Source organism: Crocodylus porosus, unplaced genomic scaffold (assembly GCF_001723895.1).
Source record: "Crocodylus porosus isolate Cpor-Errol unplaced genomic scaffold, CroPor_comp1, whole genome shotgun sequence".
NCBI lineage: Eukaryota > Metazoa > Chordata > Crocodylia > Crocodylidae > Crocodylus > Crocodylus porosus.
The window spans coordinates 18,371,482-18,399,152 of NW_017728917.1; the positions used below are offsets into that span (position 1 = coordinate 18,371,482).

At 46.3% G+C, this 27,671-nt stretch overlaps 1 protein-coding gene across 4 annotated transcripts in view; it reads right to left on the reverse strand.

Moving 5' to 3' along the window:
- Positions 1-27,671, reverse strand: part of CHCHD6 (coiled-coil-helix-coiled-coil-helix domain containing 6) — a 144,466-nt gene that overhangs the window by 53,844 nt on the left and 62,951 nt on the right. For all 4 annotated transcript variants that reach the window (XM_019536824.1, XM_019536825.1, XM_019536826.1 and 1 more), the window contains one exon: positions 10,179-10,249. In XM_019536824.1, the coding sequence (XP_019392369.1) occupies positions 10,179-10,249 (71 nt within the window). The remainder of the gene's footprint in view (positions 1-10,178; positions 10,250-27,671) is intronic.

Below are 27,671 nucleotides of genomic sequence, written 5' to 3' on the forward strand. Positions count from 1 at the left end.
GCATATGCTTTGAAACAGACACCAAAGGCATCTCTCAAAAGTTAAAAGGGACCAATGACGACTTCAGGCTCTTTCTCCTTCGGCTGCTAGTGACAGAGCAAGTTCCAGCCATATGAGCAAGCTGCTGAGAAGTTCTCTCTAAGGAAAGAGCACTTAGACCACCCCGGACACACTAAGAAGGTCTGTCAAACTAGTGTGGGCCTGTGGCTGAAAACATGCCTCAGGCAGGCAGGAAAGGCTTTCAGGACCCCTGGAAGTTGCAGCAGATAAATATTGGTTCACACTTCCCATCTCCAGGGGGCCTAGGTGAGGTTACAATCCCAAGGTTTCAGTCTCAATGGGGCCCAGAGGACTTCAAACCAAGTGCAGCAGAAGAATATTGGTTGTACTAGGGTTTATCTGGAAAAAAAAAAAATCTAATTCTATAATGGATGATGAATGTGTGATGCTCGCTGGACTAGGATGCTCCAAAGCTATGAAAGGAAAGTTGCTGCCTGACTAAGTGCCTCTTATCTGCCAAGAACACCTAGCCGCATTGGCACTGATCTCTGGAGAGACAAAATGGAAGGCTGTCTCTAGGGACAGCGCCACCAGAAGTTGTGTACAGATATTGTGCTGTACCCATTATCTCCTAAAAGAATGGGATTCAGTGGGCTTACAGTGAAGTATTAGCTCTGACCTTCAGTCCATCAGTACTTGCCCCCTCACGTTCTCTTTAGTACTACTGACATTGTTCCCTCCCATCACCCCACCCTTGCTCCAAGGGACAAATCTGACTTTCAGTAATAAATATAAGCATCTCTCACAGAGCATATAATTCAGAAGCATGAATACAATTACTGTTCAAAATAGCAACAGTGCCCTTGAAATCAGTTGTTACTGAATTAATGACCAGATTGTTAGGAGTGTTACCTCAGCTTTGCCTCGGGCTGCTAATTAGCAAACAAGTCATTAATTCACTTGTAACAAGTGGTTTCTCAGGCATTATTGCTTCTGACATCTTTAATTCACCACTCTTTTTTGAAAAGCTTCTCCCGATAACCTGGGCTTCAAAACTCAACTCCTTGCAGCCACCCCCAGCACAGGACATGTGCAGAAAGCCAACTACAGGCATTTACTGTAGGCCAAATGGATGTCATGAATCAATATTCAGGGCAGCTTCCCAAAGGAGGGAAACGAAGGCTGAAGAAGTTCCTCACTTCACAGCAGATGAGTAACCTCCACCCAGATGAGTTCTGAAATACCCTGAAACCTGAAGAGCTCTTGCTCCTGCCCAATTGCTTTCTCACCGCATAATCCCCAAACCAAGCGTGACAGTACTCTGGTTCCATTTTCACTTCTGTTCTTTATGATGAAGTGCCTGGTGCCTTCCTGAAAACTTGATCTGCCAGCCAGACATATGTAACTGCATTGGAAACTATCATCTGCAGTTCCCTTTTAACTTTAGCTTTCAGAGGTACAGAGATGTACCCCGATGAGAGTCTACTCTGCCAATGTCCCTTAGTCCATCAATCTAGGGGTTTCAAAATGCTACTTGGAGGCAGAACAGCTAAACAACTTCCATATTAATGCCAATACAAAAGCCCTTATGCACTTCATGAAGGTCTTGACACCTCCTCCCTATATGGACCCGATCATCAGTAGTGTAACCTAGTGGTTAGGCCACTGGGGGAGTGCAGGCACTAAATCACAAGGGTATATGAATCAGAAACCAAATCCAGTCTGAGTCAAGGCTCAGAATCAAAAGCCAGTGCCAAGGTCAGTATGAGCCAAAGTCAGAACTGAAGTCAGGGTACGCCCGGGGCCAAAGCCAAAGTCAAGCAAGTCAAGAGTCAGAGCCTGTTATCAGATCTGAAGGCAATTTCCAGAAAGCCGGAGTTTAGGAACAGAGTGAAGCAGGCTCGGGAACCAGAAAACTGGTATTAGAGAGGCTTACCAAAGCAGACCTTCAGGGCAGAACTGCTGGCTGGCTGGCAGCCTGTGCCACAGGCAGAACTAAAGGGGGAGGCTGCTTTTCCAGCAGCCAATAGTGAGGCACAAACAGTGATCGACTGGATCAGTAGCTGAGGCAGAGCTGTCAATCACAGCCCCCAGGCAAGTGTGGCCCCAAAGAGACAATTAGCCCAGCCTGGGCTGCCTGTTAGGGCCCCTGACACTCCACTATTGCAGCTGTTCTACCGCCTACAGCAGTGGTCACCAACCAGTGGATCTTGATCCAGCAGCAGATCTCGGAGCCTCTCGTGGTAGAACTCGGAGCCTCTTATGGTAGATCCGAGGCTGTGGTGGGGAGCTGAGTGCTTGTGCCTGTCCCCCAGCGGGTCAATCTGTGGGGGACAGAAGGGGCAGGGGCTAGATCAAGGCCCCTGCAGTGAGGGGCAGTGCCACAGAGGCAGAAGCAGGGGTAAGTTGAGCGGGGACCCAGCCAGGCGGGACTTACCTGCTCGGGAGGCGCACCCCCCAAATAATTTTTTCTCCCTCTTACTGAATCTGCCCCCCTGCCCACCCCACAGACTTACCTGCTTTTAAGTGCCAAAGGTGATCTACTTAAAAAGGTTGGAGACCACTGGCCTACAGCACCTTTCACACATTTGAAAAGAGACTGTCATCATATGCTGGGTTCACAGTGACTAATCTGCATGGGCTGTAGGTATAGCTTAGCTCCATCATACCAGCTTTCAGTTGTCATCACAAGGAGACAATATTGCCAATGCTGCATTGGGACAATCAGTGAACTGCACAACAGGAGGGGCTTTTATTTAGACAGTCCCCAAGAACTGTGGAAAGATAGTATGTTTTAGCTAAATCATCACATCAGGTAAAATTTCACTGTGGCAGTAGCTGTTTAAGGACTTAACAATCACTCCTAGGAAGAATAAAAGGTGGCCAAACAGAACAGTTCTGCAATCCCAGGCCAGCCTGTGCAACCTTCTTCACAGCACACCAGCCCCAGAGTAGAAAGGACCCTTTGAATAGAAAACAGCCCTTACAAATCACCCAAGATTGTCTGAGTGCCGGGTCCTGAAATCAATGCACTGCTGGAAACAGTTGTTTAACAATGGGTCTTCCTGAACCAGTAAGGAAAATGCATAAGTGAGAGTGTAAATGGCACAAAACCATTTCCAGCTCCATTGCAGAGGGCTATTACCACTTGTTTCTAAAGACTCACGCTTGCTGAAATGGCACTAAAGCCAACACTGTACCATCTACTCCAACACTTACACATTCTAGCTACTACTTTGTCAAAACATGTAACCTACGAGCCAGTTCCAATAGCACTCCAGTTTTTTAGTTCAAACCAGGCTTGCAAACATAACACTATGCTGCCAGCCTGAGAAGGAGTCCCTTTGGTAGGTAGATTAGATCAAAGTATATGGTTCAGAATCAACAAAGGCCAAAATAGAAGCAACTTGACAAGCCTAAGCTGGGAGGGAGGCCGGAGGCAGGAAAGTAGCAAGGTCCTTTCTATGCAGGAGTGAGAGAGAAATCCCACAGCAATTTTGACTGAAGGACGTGTCTCCTCTTTTCTTCTCTTTGGGTTTCATTATGGTCAATGTAATATCTGCTTCAGTCTTCTAGCCTTGCATGCAGTCCCCTCTGAGCAGAAATGCTTGGAGTTAGTTAAACTACCCCGTGTCCGGCTCCAGGGTTCACGAGCAAGCAGAATATCCCCATGTAACAACCCCATGTAACAATCTTCTTAATCTTCCCAAATGCTACAGAACCCAGGAAAAATGTCAGCAGTTTTCTCTAGGATTTGTTCACTGACACCCCTTCCAATTTAGGTTTTCACTGTTCAAAAGTCTTGTGAAATTTAATAAGACCCTCACTTTCATGAGTATTGAACTTGGCTATAAATTCTCAGTTCCAAGCTCACCGTGTACCTAGGACGTATTGGCTCCACCCCCATGCTGAGTCGGTGCAGATCTCCCTTTCATATTCAGCCCAGACAGACACTTGCCACTTGTCAACTTCTCAAATATAACCATTTTAAATACTTGTATCCATTAGATTTAAAGATCCAAGGACCATTACATAAAACTCTTGAGATACAAGGTCCCTTATGGAGTAAGTCTAGTGGAGAGTCTACCAGGAAGAAAGGTGTCTTGTGTATTCTAGACTGATCTCTATCAGGATGACAAAAATAGAAGGCACATTCTTTAAACACTCATTGATAACAGCACAAAGCATCTGCAGTCCTCTCCACATGGCGTGCAAAGCAACAGGGCTCAGGCAAAGCTGCTTCAGAGAGAGTTCAGCCGACCATAAGGAGATCTCGGAGGGAAATTCAGCTCCAAAACAATTTTATCTTTTAACAACTTCTTAATCCCCTCACCCCACCCCACTCCTGCAGCTTTACCTTTGAGCGCCATGCGCCCACACCCACCCATACCGACTTTTGCTTCCAAATTTAAAAAAAAATAATAATAAAAACAAGATAAGTCCAACTTGATAAAAGAAAATAAATGAAAAATTAAAAAAAACCAGCACTTTGAGGATAAGTCTGGAGCGCCTGCACTAAGCCATAACCTCTTTACTGATTTTTTTTTCTCCCTTAACAGATTCAGGCACTGTAATAACATTTAATCCTCAGAAGCTAATCTAAATGTAACACTCAAAAGAAGACAAAGACAACGCTGAAGAAAAAAATTTGGCCACTGCCTTTTGGGAGTCCTGCTTTATCCCCGGAGCGAGAGCATTAATAGAGCTTGGAATGAAATGCCATTTTATTCTCTGTAGCAGGGAGGGGATTAACAAGTTGTCTTCTCTAAACCCAGTCTGAGTCATGGCTCCCTGAGCACTGAGAAAAGGACGTGGAGCAAAGTGAAGGGTGGGGAGCACTGGCCTTTTATTTACAGGCTGCTTCTTTTGTGGGTAGTTACTGATGTGCACAGTTTGCTAAACACCAAAAGGAGAGGGAAAAAAAAGTTCTGGGGCCCCAAACTAATTCCACTGGCTAACCAAAAAATAAATAAATAAATAAAAGGCAGCAATTATAATAACATTAGAGAGACATTGTGTCCGTGGCAATTCTCCAAGCCACCGTAGCATGCAAGTAACCAGGGCACACGACTGAAGGTGCCAAGAGCTACCCATCTTCAGTGGCTTCCTGTTGCTAGGAATGTTCTTCCTGGGCAAAAGATAAAAGCTGGATCCAATTCAGGACAAACAAGAAAAAGGGCCAACTTCATGAGATACTGCAGAACAGGCAAGGGCTAAGCTCAAATGAGTGGTCAGGCCTGTGACACAGGGTCAGACATTAATACTGAGCCTAGCATCCTGTCCCCAACAGCAAGCAACAGCAGATGCTTGTGTCACTGTGTGGCCTAAGTCACATCTCTCCTCTGTACAAAGGACATACTGAGGCTTACCTACTTACCTCTCTCATGCATTGAATATTCCTTGGTGAAGGTCTTTGTACAGCACTGTGAATATGTGAACTGCTGCATAAATACTAAGGAAACCCCTTGACCAGCTGCACAGAGCTGCAGGCAGTAAAAATGTCAGGAGAGGAAAGGGGAAAAGGGACACCACAGAAGCCAGGAAGTGTTGAGGAAGCTGTGCCCGCGCTTCAAGCTTCTCTCCCCATGCTGTGTACAAGCTACAAAAAGCAGAGATCTCTCACTAGGAGAGACGCACCAGTTTCATCCCCACCCTACCACATGTAAGACGACACAAATTCCAGCAAGGTGCCTCATAAAAGGTAAAATAACTGCGGGCAACTTGGTCTCAGTGCATAGAAAAGGCACAGTCTAGCAACCCACTGTGAGCACAGACTGATGCAGGATGAGCAAAGCAAGCTCACAGAATGGGAACAGAGCTCCTCTCTGAGGCAAGGAGAACCCCATTTCCCATTGCCTCTAGGTGCAGGATCAGCTGCGGTCATGCACACTGTGCACACGGCTGGCAAAACCAAGCTTTATTCCCAACTCAGGCACAAAACCTGTATAATTGTGTCTGTGTTTCAGTCTGTTCTTACCTAAGTTTCTCCAACTGGCTTGCCCAGCTTGGTGGACCTACCACCAGAGATGCAGATGGACAAGAACTGTAGGCATCACACAGCATGAATCATGACTTGCTCCTTTGACTTGGCTCTTCCTCACCAAGCGCATGGATCCTTAGGGTAAAGGGTTAAGAGGAAGCAGATTCTGCATTCCTCAGCAATGAACAAACAGTGCCTGATAAGGGGACCTTGGCACATAACCTTTCAGCCCACAGTAAAGTCAGAAGTAACTTTCCCCTCATTCCACCAAGCACACAGCTCTGTCCTACTCTTGAATGGTAAAACCACTCTCACACATGTGTACAATGTCCAGCCCAATCCTAAACCGGGCCACTTGGTGTTATTATAGCAATACACACAACACATACAGTGTTAACTTGCAGGGAGAAGCCAAATGGTCAGTACAATTAATACATGACACCAACATCTACCAACTGGCACATCCCAACACACAGCATGGAATTTAAAGCAGGACTGCTTTTGATTTTAAGACGGGGTGGGCAAAATACAGCCAGAAAGCCAGATCCAGCCCGTGGAGGTCCCTGGGTCCTACCCGGCCCAAGCATCGCCGGGCTGTGGTGTATCCTGCCACCCCCTGGGCATGCAGCAGGGCTGGGGCAACTGGACTGCCTTTCTAGGCAGCCCAGGCAACAGCAGCTCCTAGCAGCCACGGCTGCTGGCCCCAGCCCCACAGTACTACCAGGGACCCGCATGCACAGACCCAACCCAGCGCATGCCACACCTGCTCCAGACTCGCCCACCCAGACTCAGCAGCGGTGGCACCAGGCAGAAACTGTTGCTCAGTGTAGGGGAAAAGCAGCCTTTCCCCCTCGCCGCTGCCAGGCAGTTCTTGGTGCAGTCGCCCAGACCCCACACCATCCCAGGCTGCTCTGAAGCTCCACTGCCATCACCACCACCTGGGTTGCCCTGCGGCTGCTCTGCAGTGTCATCACTGCCACACGGTACAGCCCAGAGGTGGCAGTGATGGCAGCAGAGCCACAGGGTAGCCCAGCACAGTGCTGGCTCCAGGCAGCTGCACCAAGAACTGCCTGGCAGTAGCAAGGGAAAGGGGCCACTTTTTCCCCATGCCAAGCAACAATCTCTGCCTGGCACTACTGCTGCTGAGACTAGGCAGGTGAGTCCAGAGCAGCAGCAGGGTATGCTGGGTTGAGGCTGTACACGTGGGTCCCTGCAGGACCATGGAGCTGGGGTCAGCAGCGGTGGCAGCCAGAAGGATGGCAAAGGGCAGCAAGGTATGCCACAGCCAGGCAATGCAGAGCAGGTGTGACGCGGGCTGAGGCTACACACTATTGGCAGTGACAGGGAGGTGCCACAGGGCACACAGGCTCTGGCTGTTGCAGATGGTAACTGGCTCAGGGGGACACATGGGGGGCTGCCATGCACAGCCACCATACCCTCAAACCTCCCACAGCCACACCCTTCCCCACACACACCGCACCCACCCACAAACTCCCCCCATACACACACACCCCTGTGCCTCTGAGGGGAGCCCCACTCACTGCTACATGAACCCACTCACCCGAACACATATGCACCCACACACACCCCCAGCCACCCTCCATTTCCACACACCCCACTGCCCCCATAAAGCCCATATCCACCCACATCCTCCCCCACACACCCTGACAGCCCCCTACAACTACCATACGCACCCATCCACATCCCCCACAATATACACAAGTAAGACTTCATTTGAGCTATTATGCAATCACCTCTATATAGACAATGCAAGCATACAAGTGAGGACAAAAATATATTTTTAAATAAATTAAAATATGTTATTGTGGATGTTTGATTTTTAGAATATAATTTGTTTTTTTCCCCCCAGTTCCAAGATGGCAAACCCCCTTCCCAAAAGGAGTACTTCTAGGGGAAAGGGGAGAGACTTCTGGTGGCAAAGGTCAGGGGTTAAGGGGTGGGATGTCTGGTCTCAAGATGTGCTTGTCAAGGGGCAGGGCCACCTTGCAGCCCTTGACAGCTCACCAAAACTCGTTAAGTGGCCCACCAGCAGAAATGATTGCCCACCCCTGTTTTAAGAGTTTCCACTCAAAACAAGTAAAAAATACAAGGAACTCTTTCTCCCTCAATCACTAGCCCTACACAGCCATACCCCTTCTCAACTTTCAAAGCTGCATGACACCAACTTCCAAGCTCCCTTTTAAAGATAGAAATGAGAATTTAAGAGAAATAACACATTAAAGCCAAAGAAGAGATCTGATCTCAGGAGGGCAGCCTTCCATTCAAACCCATTGGAAGCATCTATTTATAATAGCTGATGCCTGTGCGCTCTTCAGAAGGATGTACTACAAGAAAGGCCAGGTTGCTATGTTAAAAATAAGTTATACTGGCTGGTAGCAGGGCCACACAGAAAAGAGGGAGGGACCTCAACAACCCTGCAACATTTGCCTGAGACCCAGCACAATCATTTAATACCTTTCCATTATCTTAACTGCTCCACACTGAGGCTACATTACTAGATGAAACACCTGCAGCATAGCAAGAACAGCAGATAGACCAAATGAACCCCAGGGAATGCAACCTAGGGCTATTATAATAGGAGGTTCAACACAGTGCTTAAAAAAAAGTCCTAATACATATGAATGCATCACTGTTATACACACTCTGCCAACCGGCCACACAATTCTGGAAGCAAACTCAGAAAAATACAACACCCCCTGCTATACCAAGACAACTGAAGAAAAGACTGTCAGGCCTTTATTACGGTTCTATAAATTTTATTTTAATAACACAGCTTAGATTTTACTAAGGAGAGACCTCTGAGAATGTAGGCAGTCTGTCAGCTGCCTTGATTTTTGGTCTTCATGGCAACCTACTGCCTGGCTGTCCAAGCAAGAGTGAAAAATTATAACAGGCTATGTGATGCATTGGCAGCCAGTCATAATCTAAAAGAAACACACGGTGTAATATACCACACACTCCACTTACATACTTATTGCTATTGTATAATCTACTGATGTGGACAAGCATTGCGCAGCCTGGACCCAGCCCAAATGGACAGTATATGTTGCTACTCTAGTTATTGCATGTTGGCTGCTTACTTATAGCTCAGTTTCACAAGTGCTTTGCTTAACAGTACAATTACTGCAGACTCTGCGATCATAAAGAATTTTCACAAAAAGTGTATTTTTTTCTTGGACAGTATGTGAATAATAAGCTGGAAAATACTACTGGAATATTAAAAAAAAAAAAAAGAAGTTTAGACATGAAAACCACTTCAATGATAAAATGAATGGACATTCACTTTACAAGACCTCTAAGCCAGGCCAAAAAATGTAATTTAGAACCAAAGAGCATTTCAGTGTTATTAAAAACATTCAAGATAACTGAAGTTGGATGTTCAGTGGAATTTGCTTGTCACCACATTTACTATGTTCAGTTATTTAGCCTGGGCATTTCTCATGTCTGGACAATGAAACAGTTTCACTCCCCTGCTCTTAGGTACTAGATCAATGGTGCTCAGCTTCCAGCCCCATAGGTCAGATAAGTGGTACAACCAATCCCGGTGCCACGGCTGAGGTTGGACCCAGCCCATACGTGCAACCCCACAAATTTGCCCAGCCATGCATGTCAGACCCTGCCACAGCAAGACTCCATATGCTGGCTAAGCCCTGTGTGTGAGACCACGGCACCCAGTCCTCAGGACTCCCCACAGGTCCAGAACAGTGGCAGCATTAACTGTCACAGCTCTGGAAGCCACAGCAATTAAGGCTGCCATTGCACCCCTACTGCAAAATTCCTGGACTCATAGGGAGCCTGAAGGCCAAACAACATGGCTTATTGAGCTAGATTCATCCCACAGACTAGAGGTCAAGGACCACTGTACTAGGTCATTGCTATATAGCATCTGGGGTGCAACCACTGCAAAAAGATATGCAAAAACAGTCCCAACACCTGCCATGGCCAGTCTGGAAACTGTTAATTCAGTTAGGACTTTCTAGCTGCCAGCCTCCCCATTCGCACTTTTCTTCTCAAAGAAACCCTGCATTTCAAGGCTCGACCCTGTTTTGACATTGGCAGGCAGAATAAGTTATGTAGAGGCCTGGGCATTTTTAGCCCAAAGTAACCTCAGACTCCAGCCAGCAGGATGTCCAGATGGTACTATAAAATACAAGCAAAGAAAAAAATGGCTTCTTACTTTATGCGATGCTCAGCATTGGTGGCTGCCTCATGGTACTGCTCCGATGTCAGCTTGTACAGTTCAGCATTCTGAAACCAAATATATAATACTCATTGCTAAAGATCAGGATTTCATGTACCCTGTCCTGGGCTGTAATTATCTTTTGAGACAAACAACATTCATTTCTCACCCCAGAAATATCACGTTCTGCTTTACGACAACTCAGGCTCAGCCAATGTTAAAGAAGATATTTACTTCGCAACAGATCACAGTGGGACAACACCTGGTCTTCAGCAATGCATCACTTCTCAGAGTGATATAGGGCTGTAGGGAGGAGCAGGCTTCTGGGACCAACACAGCTTGTTACTTCATCTAACCTCATTTTCCACAGGAGTTTCCCCATCCTCACTGGAGTTGTTTTTCAGTTGATGTGGGGGCCTGGCAGTTAAATGATGTTCAAACATCAAAGCTAGCTGCTAGCACTGAAAAAAAGCATCATCTCAACCCTGCTGTCTATTGTAGTTTGCTCTAAGGAAAATTCCTTAAGTCACCATGAACTACTTTTGCAATATAATGAAGAGCAGATGACTTCCATTATCCTGAAAGAGCAGATGCAAAATTATAATGACCAACCAACATCTCCCTCTATTTAAAGATTTGCTAAAATAGGTTTGGGTGGGGAGAAGGGCAGATATTCCCCAAGGCCAGACCTTAGCATCATCCTGTCTTTCTCCTGATCAGACGATTCAATGCTGAGAACACTCGATGCAGATCATTCATAAGCCTTCTCCTCCTCAGCTTCCCCCCCACCTCCTCCATCCTACCCATTCCCTGCGACTGTACCTGGTCCTGTACACAAAAGACTGTAAATGTTAGCCAGCAGTTATAAAAGAGACTGGCATAAGGCTCAGAAGAAGCATTAATGACTCTCTGGACCTCACTGGGTTTGTCTTCCCCCGTTCCCAGGCCAAGCCCAGAAGCACTGCTGTGAAGCATGTCCCACCTATGCTCCCATTATGTGCATGCTTACTCCTGGAAATGAGCCTTAGAGACATGCTGAGCACACATGAGAGAGACCTCAAGATCAGTGTCACAATGTTCAAAAATGCCGCCATCTTACCTCATTTTGGTGCTTAAAGAGTGGCATGTTCCCAAACTCAGCACCAAGGTTGAGTAGACCACCTTGGACACATGAGCACTTTTCAGGGGTTTGACCTCCCTTCTATGAGAAAGTGATAACACTATACATCATAAAGGGCTTCTAAAACTTTGCTAATCAAAAGGCTTAGAAAGTGCTTTGACAGCACTGCAGAAAGGTGCTAGAGTTGAGTTATTTCTTCACTAGCTGCATTTATGCAAAGAGGCACAGGATGGAATTTATTCCCATACACTCTGACCTAAGAATTGAGCTTAAAAACTGACTAACCACAATAAGCAACCACTCCAAAATGTGTTCTGCAGGCGGCTGTCATGAATGTTTCCATCTATTTGTTATGCAATGGTCAAGCTTCTAATGCTTTTAGGCTCATTTTACTCCTTTCAGTAATGGAGAGTTCATGTTTTAATGGAGCTTTTTTCTCTGTCCTGTAAATAGACCTGATGACTTCCAGATCCCTGCTGTTTCTTATTCACACATGAAGCCACAAGACCTGTGCTCCATTAATTAAATTTGCCATTAAAAATTAAATAATGTGAATAAGTAGGTGTGAGCGTTATCTCCATGGGTTTCATAAGTCTCACTGTTTCTCCAATTACTTCCCAAGCAGTTTTCATATTTCATACTGTCTGATTTCTCAAAGGAACTGGATCTTGAGAGATCAAAACGAGAGAAAAAGAGGGAGAGCCAGAGAAAGAAAGGAAAACAGGAATATTAAACATTTTTCAGGCAATAGGAAGCAGTGCCGTCAGATGCTATTAGCCAGCAGCAATCTGCAGCAAAACAGCAGCATGAGAGGAAAACAGGGACAAACATGTTGTATGTGAGGCCCAGCATGAGGCTGGCATTTAACCCACCTAAGGAAGGAAAAGGCAGCCAAAGAGATTTGTTTGCTGGTAGTTCTATCGATGAAAGCAGGTGTCAAAGGGCCTTTGCCTACTTCAAGAGAGATGGAGAGTTCAGCTCCACGATCCCATGGCAACAGAGGTACATGAACTACATAGACAGATACGACCACTGCTATGGGCATGCACATTCCTGTTCTGGATAATATCAGCTGCAACAGCCACCGATGGACAAGAGTCCTGATGCAAAGAACCAGGTCAGCGGGAGTTTTGGCACCAAATGTTAGTAGAAGGCAAGAAAAAAACCTATAGGGAAGGGAATTTCACTGATCAGGAGACTGATCAAGAAACCATCAGTCTTGCCAGAGACCCCAGGCTAGACAGCCTAGCAAATCTGATGTGCTTGCCATATAGGTATGTGGCTGGGTAAGTGATGAAAAAGGGACATTAAGAGTTTAAACACATTTCAGATTAAAAGGAGAAAGAGCGAAGTTATGCACAGAGCCTATAACGATCCTTCTTACCCAATTATGGTACTCCACTGGTTTAATTCTGGGTCACTCATTCTTAAAAATGAACAAAACACAACTAACCAACCACCTTCTGCTTTGAATCAGTATCAACTTCAGAACCCCTAAAGAGTTCTGATATTACAGTTATTTGAAGGGCTATTATTCCCTTACCTTGAGCTCTATGCATATTCACTACAAGCCTATCCCTGAGCAAGATGGGAAGCAGATCAAGACTGATCATTCCCTTCCTGCCCTTACCTCAGGTTAATAACATGAATTTATCAATGCAGAACACCACACCACCCAGCTCTCTCTCAGTGAGAATTGGTTCCACAAGTTGGGGCTTCTCCCAAATGAGTAAAGGCATAAGGGTTACCAAAACCATCACTGCAGACATTGCTTCCTCCATTAGCTTGTGCATCCTGCCTGTGGCCCTGCCCCAGTGTACTGCCACGCTGCCACACAGCATTCCAGTAGCTGAAGTTGTTAGCCAGTTAGTCCCGAGTTAAACTCATGCGGGGCAGGAAATGCCGAGTGAAAATTTCACTAGAGGTCTCCACAATCACAGGTATGGAGCTAGATTTAGGTGTGGCACAGAGATTGAGCAAGCCATATATAATGTCAAGTACCCTGAATTTGATAAAGGAAATTTCACTGTAAACTTGCGTAAAAATAAAAGCTCAGAGAATGTCCCACAGAGGAGCAGGAACTGCTAACTCAAAATATTCTTCATGAGACTTATCTGCTATTTTAGGTAGAGCCCCGAGACAATGGAGACAAGGCAATCTTACCTTTCAAGTTCTTAGTTTTCACAATTGCTGGTGGAAAAAAAAGGCTTGAAAACATGATGCAAGTGCACTCAAAAATCAGAAGGCAAAAGGAAAAGCTCCCAAAACACACTATTTCTGCTAAACCTCATGAGGTTTGGGGGGGGCTTATTCATTATTTCTTAACATTTGGAGTTAGCAATACCAGGATAGTGCATCTCTGAAGAGAAGAAAATACAAACGAGAGCTAAGGGCAAAATGTGAAGGCTTTTTCCTCTGTCAGGAGTGAAGAACTAAAGGAGGCATCCCAGACCAAAGTCCAGGTCTCTGAATTCACAGGCGACCACTTATTCAGAGTGCTTAAAAAAAAAAAAATGTCCACACCATAAATACAAGGTACAAAACTAAAAATATTCTACAACATGCCACAGGTAAAATCAAAGGAGATACAGATGCTGCCAATGTCTTTTCTACTGCAAGCCGGTTCCTAGAAAGGATCCTAAGAAGAGGACTACACTCAGACTGCAGAGAACCCCAAAGTTCCCATGATTCTTGCCAACCTAACTTTGGGGAGCAGAATTCCTTCTTACCCTAAAACTGGTGATTGGTTTGATGCAAAATGAAAGATCAGGAACTCCTTGCCAGGATAGTAGTTTCCAAGTACCAACAAAAGCATCCCACCCAGTCAAAGCTCAGTCCCACCTCCCAGAAGCCAATGAAGCATTCACAAAAGAGAAAAAATTGCTTGCCCCCGTAGGCAATCTAGAAAAGCCCTGAAACATGCAACTGCAGGCCACGTTGCCAAAGAATTACCCTAGACTGCAGCAAATGAATTGTAAATACATAAATCCATACCACTGTTAACCAATCAGTGGCCGTGTCTACATGACCAGTGGATTGTGCAGTTGTTACCAGTGTTCCTACACAGTACTGTCCCTGCACTTTTTTTTCCCCCAACACTACTGCACAGTAGCATCTTGTGTAGACATGCCCAGTTTGTGGTAAAAATACAAGCACAAAGAATTGTGAAAATACAGCACAGAATTAGGGCAGAGAAGCAACTTCAAAAGGAGCTCCACACCCCCAAAAATGAATTGCTCCCAAGTCATGTTCCCCCACAAGAAAGAGCTCAGCTTCCATTCAAAACTTCCCTTTCAAATTAAAACAAGCTTTGAGGCTTACATCACATTTGATGGAATTCTCTTGCTCCTTGTGCCCCTCTCACATGTGTGTATATGCACAGACACACACATGCCCAAACCTCCCCCCCAAACGCCCTGGAAGCAGCTAGTGTCTCAGTTCTGCATTAGTTTCCATCCAGGAAGAGCACACACAAACTGCAATTGCTTCCTCAGTCCGACAAAGGGTATTTATACCTGAAAGCTTGCTAAGAAGAACTTTTCGAACTATATGAGTTGGTCTAATAAAAGATACCAGATTTACCCAAAGAACCGTGTCTGCCTATGTCCTTAGACCAACACGGCTACAACCTACACCCCTGAATCAGTTCTGCATTGACACTGAAACCCATCTCGTCCAATATCAAAAGAACATGGCATTGCTCACTATTATACATAAACCACCTGACTCACCATTGACCAAGACCAACTAGACCCTAAACAGATTCTAGGCAACCTCCTTCGCTAACCTTAAACCCCAGCAGACAAAAGCCCTGATGCTAAAACACCGATTTATCCATCAGGTGAAGAACTGGGTCAACAGATCAGAAGCTGTTTGGAGAAGGGTGGGGGGAGAGGAAAAAGACAACAGACACCAAAGCTATCTTGAGCTATTTTGACACCTCAGTCTATAGAATACTGTCAGTGGTCATAGTGCTTAAAAGATACAAAGAGGATTAATGGCTGTTGAAATGTTGCCAGCCTCGATGAATGCTAGCGATACCTCTGATGAAACAGAGCAGGCCAGCAGAAGCCTTGACAAATGCTGCAGACGACAGCTGCGGGATTAGATGGTGCAATCTGCCTAACACCTGACAGACGCATCGCTTAGATTCCCTCCCCCCTTGGTGTGCGCTCACCAGCTTTCAACAAAATTTCCAAATGCAGGACCACAATTGAGCTGAGGAGAATCTGCCTCCCCTGTACCTGTTAAAGGGAAGAGCACATTTTAATCTATAGGAGGATAAATGATACAGAAATAGGGGAGTGGGGACAGCATAGCCACACCAGAGAGGCATTACTAGAATATCTACAATGTCTACTGGATGTGGTTCAAACCCCTGCTTCCCACTGCTAGTGAAGGCAGAGATTAAGACCTCACAGACTCCTCTGGAGAGCCCACAGACCCACTGCCTTTTCTCACTTTCACACAGCGCTTGCCAAGCAGCTGCAGGAGATGTTTAAAAGAGTGCTCAGGACACTGTGAGCATGGGAGCAACCACGGAGGGCCACCACATTAGCTGGATGCTCCAAAGCAGAGCTACACTTGTGCTTCAGCGATTATGTGAGCCTTTGGGTTTACACCTTGGTGTAAAAACTGAGCTGCTAGTTCTGATGCTATGGGACCGTGGTGGTTCAAGACCTGACTCCTAGCTGCTTGCATTCCACTCCCTTGGACAAAATCTGAAGGTACGTGAACCAACCTTCCCTAACACCAGCAATTCAAGAGGACAACCTTACTGAATAGGCCCAATGGGCACTTGTGCTTCTGGTGCTTTGGAACTTCAAGGACACTCTGCAAGGGCTAAAGAAACCAAGGTGGGACCAGCTCTTGTTGCTCATTCACTGCCATTCATTACATTCAGCTAATATTCACTGCTCATGTTTTGCCCTCCTTCCCATTCCCTGCTACCAAATGTAAATGCCTGCAAAGGCTGATCAACAGGCAGTTTTTATAAACGGAAATACGACCACATAAAAGCATTCCTCATAGGGCTCCTGGGACAAAGGGGTTAAGCTGAAGGGCAGCTTTTATGAGACTTTACTTATTTTGTCTAAGCTTAGCCTGGGGAAGATGCAGGTATGAATGGGGATGTGCTGGCATGAGAAAGGATAGTTAGTATCCAAAGGCAGCTCCTAAATGAAGCTCTGTTAATTTGCTGTTCAGAGGTGTGGGCACATTCACTCCTTGTAATGGAACCTGCAGTGAAGTCACAGCGCTGATTTTGTGACATCCTATTCATTCCCTTGACAACAGGCTGTGAGATCATAAACACTGGATTAGGATTCACTGCAGGAGCAGGAAGAAGAGCTGCATCTGCAATACTAGCAAAGGGGAAATTAAAGTAGTCACTGGCAGGAACATATTTCTGCTTGAATAAATCTTCTCATGTTTGTTACTTTACCCAGGGGTGACAGCCAGATAATACTTAGCACATATCACAAGCCTTTCACATCCAAAGTACCTTATGAATGTTAGCCTTTGCAAGGCCCTTTCTGGGTGTGAGGGAGGACCACAACCAGTCCCATCTGGCAGATGGGAAACTGAGGCACAGAAAGTTTAAGCGATTTACCTGAAACTACAAAAGAAAAAAGCATGTGTCAAACAAGGCCGGGTTTTTAGGATTTCTTAATTCCCAGCCCTCCATTTGGGCTAATCTACCTGAAGAAGCACACATTTCCAGTGTAATAAATACTGGACTTTTGTTATCACTGGAATCCAAGGCTATCTCCACCAACGGCCTCCAGAAACAAGACTGCAGTTAATGCTTTATCAGAAGATTTCTCAGGTTTTGTGCAGAGAAGGTGCCTCTCAGAAGGCTGAAATTAGGAACTTCCTTTGGAAACCCTCAAACGCTTCCTTACAAATGTGAAGAAATTTCTGTTTCAGGGGTGTAGATTGTAGCTGTGTTGGTCTAAGGACATAGGCAGATGAGGTTCTTTGGGTAATCCGGTATCTTTTATTAAACCAACTCAAATAGTTGGAAAAATTCTTCTTAGCAAGCTTTCAGGCACAAACACCCTTCGTCAGGCTGAGGGAATGTCTGCAGATGGTGTGTGCACTGCTTTGCCACTCCATCCAGGAAGAGCACAGACCATCTGCAGATGCTCCCTCAGCCTGACAAAGGGCATTTGTGTTCAAAAGCTTGCTAAGAAGAATTTTTCCAACTATTTGAGTTGGCCTAATAAAAGATACCGGATTACCCAAAGAACCCTGTCTGTCAAGGAAATTCTACTGCATGCTGCTGGGTTAGAAAGACTGGAAGTAACATAATGAAAGTTTGCATAGAATTCCTCTTCCCAGGAAAAAGTCTCTATAAGTAAGGTGAGGGAACAAAACTACCAAAAAGACTTCGAATTGCACATCTGACAAGTGGCTCTAAAGCTCGCAGTGTTTGCTGTGAAGCATCACAGGTCCTTGAAATACAAGTTTCTGAAAAACAAGACACTTTCCCAGAGAAAGGCCATAAAAAGCCAAAAGAACAACAAGGACAAAACCAGCGACATGCAAGCCCCACAAGGAGGAGAAGGGAAAAAAAAAAAAAAAAAAAGCATATCCCCATGTTCCCTCTGCCAAGCTATAAGTTTGACACAGGTGAGGAATTTGTAAATGCCCTGAATCAATTAAACTGACAAGTGCAAGTAGACAGACCTCAGCCACATTGATTAAACTGCAAAGTTTTATCAGCAGCTGCTTTAGACATCCCCTCAACCTGGTCACAAGGCACAGATCACACAGCACCTAAAGACCTTCAGGGCACGAAGCACTTCGACAAATCCCTATTGACAGTGTGGCAGCAACCAACACGTGGATCCTATCCACAGATTAAGGTTACAAAACCAGAAGGGAACTCCTAGCTGGTGGGTGCAGACTTAAGGAGCATTCTCTGACACAGATACAGGGAATCAAAGGTGTCCAAGCGGAGCAGAGGGGTAAGGGTACTAGCCTTCACAGAACTAAAATCTACTTCCGATTCTAACCTGTACTTTCACAGGAACAGAAACAAACCTAGCAATATTCACGCACTTACCACATCTAAAATGAGGACAATTAATATACTCCACTATCAGCACCCCATAAAAATAATTTTGTTGTTCTGAAAAGTGTTGTTATTACAGTTCAGATTGGGTATCCAGCGGAGACCTCCATCAGGGGCTTCTAAACACCAAGGCTCCCTCTCTCCTAACCAACTCTCCACCCCTTCCTGCCCTCCCAAGATTACTGTGGCTAGAAGTCCTGGATTTCTCACCAAGAATGCGCCTGCCAGATTAAGAGGGTCTGCCCTAGTTCGTAAACTCTATGCCATCATGGAAGAAACCTGGATTGCATGCAGTCCCAGACTTATGTATAACAGATAACTGAAAAAAGCAACCACCTCTGCGCTCCAAGGGGCATCCAACTGCCCAGGGGAAATGGGGGCATAGGCAGAAGATTAAGAGAAAAACACAAAAAGAAGAAAGGATAGTGGATGGGAAAAGAGTCAAGTCTGTATACCAGCATGGGTGAAAGCAAAGTTGTTTAAATAACATACCAAGTCATAGGCTAGCCTGCCACTTAATTTCATTCTTCCAGTTCCCCCCATCCCAACTGCAAATGAGTCCCTACACAATTCCTAGCAAATCCAGCTTTGCTAAATAACCCTGACATGTGCAGGGCTGAGAACCAGCCAACAAGCAATGATGAGATGTCCCCAAAATGATTAAGGAAAATGCAGAGCATCTCTCAGGTTACACACAAAGCCTGCTGTACTTTCCCCTCAACACACGGGCAACGCTGCAAGCGCTGTTTCGAAAACCTCTGCGATTCAAAGCCTCATTTGGTTGACAGGGAGCCTGTGGATTTGTGGACAGATTGTCACACAAACTGTCAGGTTTTTAGAGAGATGATCAGACCTCTCTTTGCCTGCGTTACGGAGCACATCAAAGGCACAGAAGATGAACCAGACACAGTCTGCACAGATCTGACTGAGTGGTGGGTGTATTTGTTCAGAGCACTGTACTGCTGAGGTGGGGGGGAAGGGTGGTTTATAAATGTGAATAATCAAGGGCTGAAAGTACTAGAAACTTGACAATTTTTGGCAGCAATTCTCATCTTTGCATTCATTTATCCGAGACACACTTCCATACTAGAGGCAAACTCAAGAAAAAAAAAAATGATACAAGCAGCAATTTCATTTGCCCTCACACTTGCCATACAGCCTCAGCCATTTCTGACCACCTTTGTATTCAGATTCAATACTTGCTATTGGAGCCAGCAGCTTCTCTTCCCCCCTTGCCCTGTAGTAAAGTGTGAGCTGATATTTTCAAAGAACTGTGTGCAACAGATTCCTGGGATAAGTCCCAAAGCACAGCACTGTGCAAATGTGGTTCAACAGCTAAACCGGATTTTCAGAAAGAGGGGGCCTTGTTTTTAAAAGCCTTAAGTCCCGCTGACTATACTACAACCAGAGTTGCAAATGATCAGGACATCTTGCAAGAAAGAAGGAGAAATGGGACAAGTTGGGGGAACCAAAAGTTGAAAGGCCAAAATATTAGTTGAAGCTACTGAAAATGTCAGCTGTGTGTGTTCATCTGTAAAGCGAGGACAATACAGGTTTCCCTCACATTATGCGGGTTCTGCATATGTGAATTTGCTTATGCGGTGACCCTTTTTATACCAAAAAATTGTTATAGGTGAGGTAAATTCACTCTTATGTGATCAGTGGTGGAAGCCCGCAGTCCGCTGCTTTGTGCAGCGCATTCTTCTACAGGCGAGGGTGGGAGGGGGCAGGGAACTGCAGCCTCTGGAGCTGCAGCTGCCCTGGGAGCAGAGCAACGCCACGTCAGTAGTCGAGGGGGTCGGTACAGTCAAGGTCTTGGAACGTATCCCTATTTGTTACATTATGAAGTGGGTTCCCTTTATGTGAATTCGAGTTATGCGCCGTTTTCCAGGAATGCATTCATAGCATAAAGTCACAGAAACCTGCTTATTTACCTTCCTTGGTGATCTGGGAACCATGGTGGTGAATACTTGTAAAAAACCTTCCTGGCCTTCAGGTAAAAAGTATTATTACAAAAAGTAGCTTGATAGGGGTCCCTCCTTACAGTCTGTAACTTATCATTAGGATGACCATCTATCCTGTTTTTGCCACAACAATCCTGCTTTAAAACACCTGTCCTGAGCATCCCATAGTTTTGGGGAAATGAATGCTTTTGTCCCATTTTCACTGGGATAAAGAGAACTGTTTCAACTGCTCCCGCCCCACACACACCCCACTTCACCCCCTGCATGATCAGCTGAGACCACAGCAGTGAAGAGAGGAGGAGGAGGAGGGAGTACAGGGGATGGAGTGCCCCATTTTAAGGCTGGGAAGATATGGTCATACTACACATCCTAGGCTAAAAAAGCCATTAGCCAAAGGGTACGTTTATTTTAGAATTAGCACAAGGCACATTCAAGTTGTTACTAGACTTTTTTCATTCTTACAATGTGATGGTTGTTCATTTCAAGTGAAAAAACTAAGGAAGCACACCGCTGGAAGGAAAAGAAGAAACAAGGAGACATACTCTTGCAGATCTTCTTTCACCTACCCATCATCCCACAGTCCCTCAAGCAGCAGCTGTTCCCATCCCACTACTTCCCCTCCCTGCCAGGTAGCAGTTACTTTGCAGCAGAGGCCATTGCTATCTTTTAAATGTTTAGGCTTCAAAATAGACTGGTTTAAAACTGGATGTACAAAAAAACCTAAACAAAAACCAACCAGTCGTTATTCTGGGGCACAGAACCATGCTGGCAGCCAAGGAGAGGACAGGAAGGGGGTATGGAAAGAAGAGGGATGCTACGAAGGAAGGGAAACAAGTCCAAAGGATATTTTTCTAAGCAATTTCCTTTCCCACAGTTTGATAGCCACATTTTCTCTACTTTTAGGCACCTTCTTTTCTCCCAAGTCATTTTTGGAATATTCTTATTTCCTCTATAGTGAATGAAACATTCAGATGACATCTCCGGCAAGGAGCTGGGACTCTCTGAACACACGAGCTCATCAGAGCAGAATTCGATGGGGCTGTATTGTCACAGGAGAGTTAAGAGGTAAACATGAATATGAAAATCAGACAATGGCAAATGAAGCTCAGGAACTTGCCTAAATACCAACCTATGTCCCCGCACCCTGGTTCAGACAGTAGTTTCACAGGATTACTACTATAATTTTGGCAGGGTGGTACCTTAAAGACTAATTTGTTCAGAAAGGCATACGCTTTTGTGGGCTAACTTTGAAACTGCTAACTACTACAATTTTGACATGACATCACATGCAATTTTGAATAGTATTAGTTTGCCACAATTTCAGCATCATGTTTTCACAGCCCCAAACAAGATGGAAAAGAAAAGAGGTTTCCTCCCTTGCAGCCAACAACAAATAGTTTGACAGCCAACAACAAATAGTTTCTTTTTTTATAAAATGCGTGCATGTGTATTTAAACCAGGAAATTCCTGTTAAGATTACAGTTTTGTTTTCAAGGACATCCTAGAAACACAAAAGGAGGAGACAGTTACCACAATCTAAACAATGCATCTCAGCTAAACCCATTTGCAGAATTTGATTTCCAGGTACCAAGAGGTCTCTGACCTTTTGTGATGTAGGGTACTTTGCATAGGGAACAAAAGAATTTGGGGCAGAATGAGGCTGTAACAAACACACATAAGGCTTCTGAAGCAATTATTGATACTTATGCTAGCATCACAGCTGGGGTTTTGCAACTGTAGCTAAGGAGATGCATAGAAAGAAGAGGCGTTGGGTTTCATAAGTGATTTTTGTGCAGAGGCCCAACCCTTGCAGTGGAGTTGGGAGCTACCCTGCTGAAAGAAATCAGATCACAGAAAACAAAGCAAAATGCACAGACAAGTGGCCCAACGTGGCAGAATTCCTGATATTTTCTCCAGAAGACCAGTATACCAGATTGTCATATGCTGCTGTTAAATCAAGGAAGACAACACAGAAAACAAAGCAAAATGCACAGAAGGAGAGGGTTTGAGGACCTTTTATTTATTTGTAATGCATGTTTGGAAAGAGGGATCAAAATTTGTGGCAGAGGTGATATCTTTTATTAGAACAATTAGATATTTGCAAAAAGCTGTCTGTATTTGCAAGCTTTCAGGCACAGGCACCCTTCATCAGGCATAGGAGATAGCAGAGATTGTAAAAAAGAAGGTAGAAAAGAAAATTCATGTTTGGAAAGAGACTTTTCACCAGGCATACCGGCCATCTGAAAGCCAAGTGCTCTCTCCACAGAACAGCTGACTGTCCTACAATGCAGGCTCCACATCCTCAACTGCCCTCTGCCTTTGTTCTGACTTGGAAAGGCAATCTCTGTATCCAGAGCCAGTTCACCCCCCACCTATATCCCAAGACTGCCCAAAGGGATGCAGTTTTTCTTCTTTTTTTCCCCCCAGCAAACACTTTACGCTCTAACAACTAGATCAAGACCTACCATCTCAACAGCAAACAAACCTTTGAATAGCCATCAAGCAATAATGGCTTTTGGCTGCTGCTAAACCAAGCTGTATTTGAATGAATGACCTAGAGGTGAAAGGCTCCATATCCCATTATTAATCCCTTGAATTGACCACTCATACCATGAAAGGCAGCTTTGTGGTACACAATTGTATGGGGAGGAGGGGGGACAGAAATCAAGATTCAAAGTAAATGGATGCCAGAGAACAGCTGAAAATTCCCAACACATTTACATGTCCAGATGGGCACACAGCATAACATTTTACATGTCAGATGCAAGATGCACTTTCTGAAAATGAAAGGGAAAGAACAATGAATTTTCTGTGCATGTGTTATTGCCCTTTTAAAGGCCATATACAACCCTGTTCCAAGTTGGTTACACACCCTGGGCATACAACACCAAACCAGATCACTGCTTCATGCCCCAGACCCTTTATTTTGAAAAGACTTAGAAGAAGGGAAGTCGGAAAATGCAGGGCATACCTTGCAAGGCCATGGGAACCTGAATGGACACACAAGGGCCTACATAATTGTAGAAGAATGTCAACTTCTATTCAGGAGATGAAGATTAATTTTAACCTCCCCCCCCAACACCTCCCTTGTGAAGACAAATGAAGTGTAATGAAAAGCTTGTCATTCCCTTCATACCCATAGTTAACACAATCCTTTTGTATCATCCAGTGCAGTCCAAAAGAAAACAAGTTGTAGGGAGATAGGCACATAAAGAGGTAAAAAAGAAGTGTGCCCTTTCTTCCCTTCTTATTTATGCTTTTATCCCCATTTCCCTTCTACCTTCTCTTTCCCTCCCTCAATAGGGCATACTCTGCATCATCCCATGCGCCACCCCCTCCGTCCCCCTAGAAATTTTCGGGAATCCCATCTCCTCTTTCATCCTTTCCTCCTGCAAAGGCTTGCCAAGATTAGCGCTCCCCTGTGGTACTGCCTCTCAGCCCAAAGCAGGGGCTGCTTTCATGCAGTGGCAGTGCAGGCAGAGTTCAGGGTGACTCCAAGATAAACTGGGTGGGTTTCAAATTTGACCATTTAAAGTGATAGCGAGTTCATGATTAATGCTAGCATTATGCAGATGAAAAACACTTGAGACAGTCTTTGAGATTGTACTCCATGAGATTGTACTTCGGGCACTCAGTACTCTGACATCAGTCTCACGGCTCTATCAAGCGCGAGTTCCACACTTGAAAAGTCACGAGCTTGGGTGCCAAAGACACCGTCATCAATGTAAACAAATTTTCGTGAACCAGTTGCAGGTGGGTCATTAATGTACAGGTTGAAAAGAGGTGCCAGTACCAATCCCTGAGGGAGGCCATTGGTTTGAGGTCTCTAAGAACTAATTCAGTTGGTCAGGTAGACTCCAAAGCGTTGACCACGTAATAGTAGTTTGACTAGACAAGTGGCGCAACGTGGCAGAATTCCTGATATTTTCTCCAGAAGACCAGTATACCAGACTGTCATATGCTGCTGTTAAATCAAGGAAGACAACACCAGCCTTCAGGTTTTTCTGAAGCCATTTTCACCGAAGGTGGTTAAGGCTAGAACTTGATTGCAAGTGCTCTGGCCACAGCAAAATCCTGTTTGGTCTAGGCTTACAGCAGAATCAATTACCAGAGAAATATGTTGCAGAACTAGTCTCTCAAGCATCTTGTTGCAGATGCTCAGGAGGGAGATTGGCCAGTAACTTGCTGCCGATTATGGTCTTTGCCAGGCTTGGGTAGGCCAATGATTTTTGTTCAGCGCCACACTGATGGAATTTGCTCTTCACACATAATACAGTTGAAGAAGAGTAGAAAACAATTATGAGCTCAAGAACTAAGATGTTTCAGAAACTCTGGGTGTGTGATGTCATAGACAATGGCATTGAGATTGGTCAAGCAAGACCTACCCGCAACAAACCCGTACTGGCTATCCCTCAGGATGTTGATGTCGGCCAGTCCATTAAGGATGGCCTCTTTAATGAGCTATTCCAAGACCTTCCCCGGGATAGAGGTCAGGCTGATGGGCCTATAGTTATCCGGATCCACCTTCCTCCCTTTCTTGAAAATAGGCACCACATTGGCCTTCTTCCAGTCTTCGGGCACTTCACCAGAGTGCCAGGAGCTCTCAAAGATCCGTGCCAGGGGCTGGGCTATGACGCTCACCAGCTCCTTGAGTACCCTGGGGTGTAGATTGTCAGGGCCGGCTGACTGGAAGGTATCCAGCTTCTCAAGGTGTTCCTTCATGAGGTTAGCATTGATGGAGGGCAGGGGATCTCCCTCACCCGGACCTCCCTGTCCCGTAGTGGGCATGGGCATCCCATAGGACTGATGAAAGACTGATGCAAAGCACCCATTTAATAAATTGGCTTTTTCCTGGGCGTCAGTTGTCAGATGTCCCATCTGGTCCAGTGTTGTCCTTGATTTTCCTCTGGCTCCCCACATAACTGAAAAAGGACTTTTTATTGTCCTTGATACTCAAAGCTAGTTGGAATTCAGTTGCAGCCTTGGCTTTCCTGGTTTGCTCCCTGGAGGACTGGACCAGTGCAGAATATTCCTCCTTGGAGGCGAATCCCATCCTCCATCCTTTGTAGGCCTTTCTTTTTAGCCTCAGGAGGTCTGCTAGATCCCTGGAGAGCAAGGAGGGCTGCTGTGCCCTCTTGCTGCCTTTCCTCCAAGATGAAATAGACTTAGCTTGTGCATTGAGGATTGTTCCTTTGAGGAGCAACCACTTTTCCTGAACCCCCCTCCCCCTGGGGTCATGGCCCCTTATGCCCTCACTGACAACTTTCTGAGCTTGTCAAAAGTCAGCTTTCCTGAAGTTGAGGACTTCAGTGTTGCTGACTTGCCAGCTTTATGGCAGATGGTGAAGGTGATCAGCTCATGGTCGCTGTCACCCAGCTTCCCATCGATCACTAGGTCGCCAATTAGGTCGTCCCAGTACCAGGTCGAGCAGCGCTTTACCTCTTGTTGGCCCGTAGATTTCTTGGGTCAGGTAGAGATCATCCATGCACGAGAGGAAGCTTTGCGACCACTCAGATTTTGCCAAGTGATCCTCCCACGAGATGTGTGGGTAGTTGAAGTCACCCATGACAACCACGGTCCTGGAGCACGCGGCCTCAGCCAGTTCCCAGGCAAACTCCTGCTTCAGCTCTTGGCTTTGGGTGGGAGGTCTGTAGTAGACTTCCACCGTTGTGTCCCCTGTGCCATGTTCCCCACGGATTTTAACCCAGAGTGTCTCCAGTCGTCCACCCTGGTCGCCAAGATCAGCTTGCAGGGACGTGCAGCTTTCCTTAACACAGAGAGCTACACCCCCGCCCCTTTTTATCTACACGATCCCTCCTGTACAGGGTATAGCCAGCTATACCCGAGGTCCAGTCATGGGTGGAGACCCACCAGGTCTTTTATGACATCATAATTATTTGCACTGAGCAGGAGGACAAGCTCCTGCTTATTTCCCAAGCTCCTGGCATTTGTGTACAGGCAGGAAAGTGTTCCTATGGGGGCTCTTGCCTTGCCCACAAATTGTACCAGGGCTAGGGCAGGGGTGGGCTCCCTTAAGTGCCTTTGCCTGCTGGCTTTGCAAGGGTTGCTGAGCAGGCCAGCAGTGGCAGTAGTCCCCCGTTCCCCAGCAGGCTTAGTTTAAAGCCCAGTGGAGCAGGTCAACCAGTTTGGCTGAGAACAGCCTCCTCCCCAGTGGAGAGAGGTGGAGGCCATCGGCTCGCTGCCTCTCTTGCCAAAAAGCAGGCTGTGGTCATAGAAGCCAAAGCCTTCCCTATGACACCAGCGCCACAGTCTTTGGTTAACTACCTGGATCCTCCTCTCCCTCCTCAGCCCATACCCCGAGACTGGGAGGATCAAAGAAAACACCACCTGTGCCCCCAGACCCTTTAGCCCCACTCCCAAATCCCTGTAGCACTTCATGACCTGGCTGGGAGCGCTCTGAGCTGTGTCACTGGTGCCCACATGAATAAGGAGCATAGAATAGTGGTCTGTGGGCTGGAGGAGCTTAGGGATCCTCTCCACAATGTCCCAGATGCGGGCCCCTGGAAAGCAGCAAACTTCCCGAGCTAAGGGGTAGGGGCGGCAGATTGCCCCCTCAGTGCCCCGCAGGATGGAGTCTCCCACAACAAACACCTTACGTTTCATCTTGGGGAAAGCGGGGGTAGCAGCTGCAGTTGAGCCTGTGTTGCCTGTGGGAGCTGGCAACTCAGCAGGCTCTGCTGGGGCTGCAAGAGGTTTGTACCTGTTGCTGAGCTCCAGTGGGGCAGGGGGCTTAGTGCGGCTTGACCACCTTGGTCAATGCCGCTGAGTGGACAGAGCGGGAGATCCCGGAGTCCTCCTTTGTCCTGGAGGGAGACCATGACCTACCCTCCGGCTCCTGGGGGAGAAGGCCCTGGCAGTAGGAGTCTACCTCCTGCTTGCAGTCCCTGATGGCACACAGTCTCTGGACTGTGACCTGGAGCTCCTCCAGCTGCTGTGCCAGAAGCCCCAAAAGGGAGCAGACCCCACAAGGGGAGGTAGCCATGTTCCTGGCCCCAGAGCCTGAAAGAGGGACAGGCAGTCCCCGCAGCCAAGAGCCAGGGGCTCCGTCTGCGTGGAGCCTGGGACCATGGGCTCCATCAGGGTGGCCGTCTCTGAGGTGCTGGGGGGCAGAGGGCTGCAGACCCTGAGGGGACCCAAGGGATGTGGCAAGTGCCCATCTGTGGCATGCCGCTGGTAGGTGGGTTGGGCCTGAGTCTACCTACCTAGGTTTGCAGGCAGGGCCTTGGGCCCTCCCGCACCAAATCTGTACTAAGTCATGCACCGGCAGACAAGCACACCTGTTTGCACAGCCTGTTCACATGGCTCCC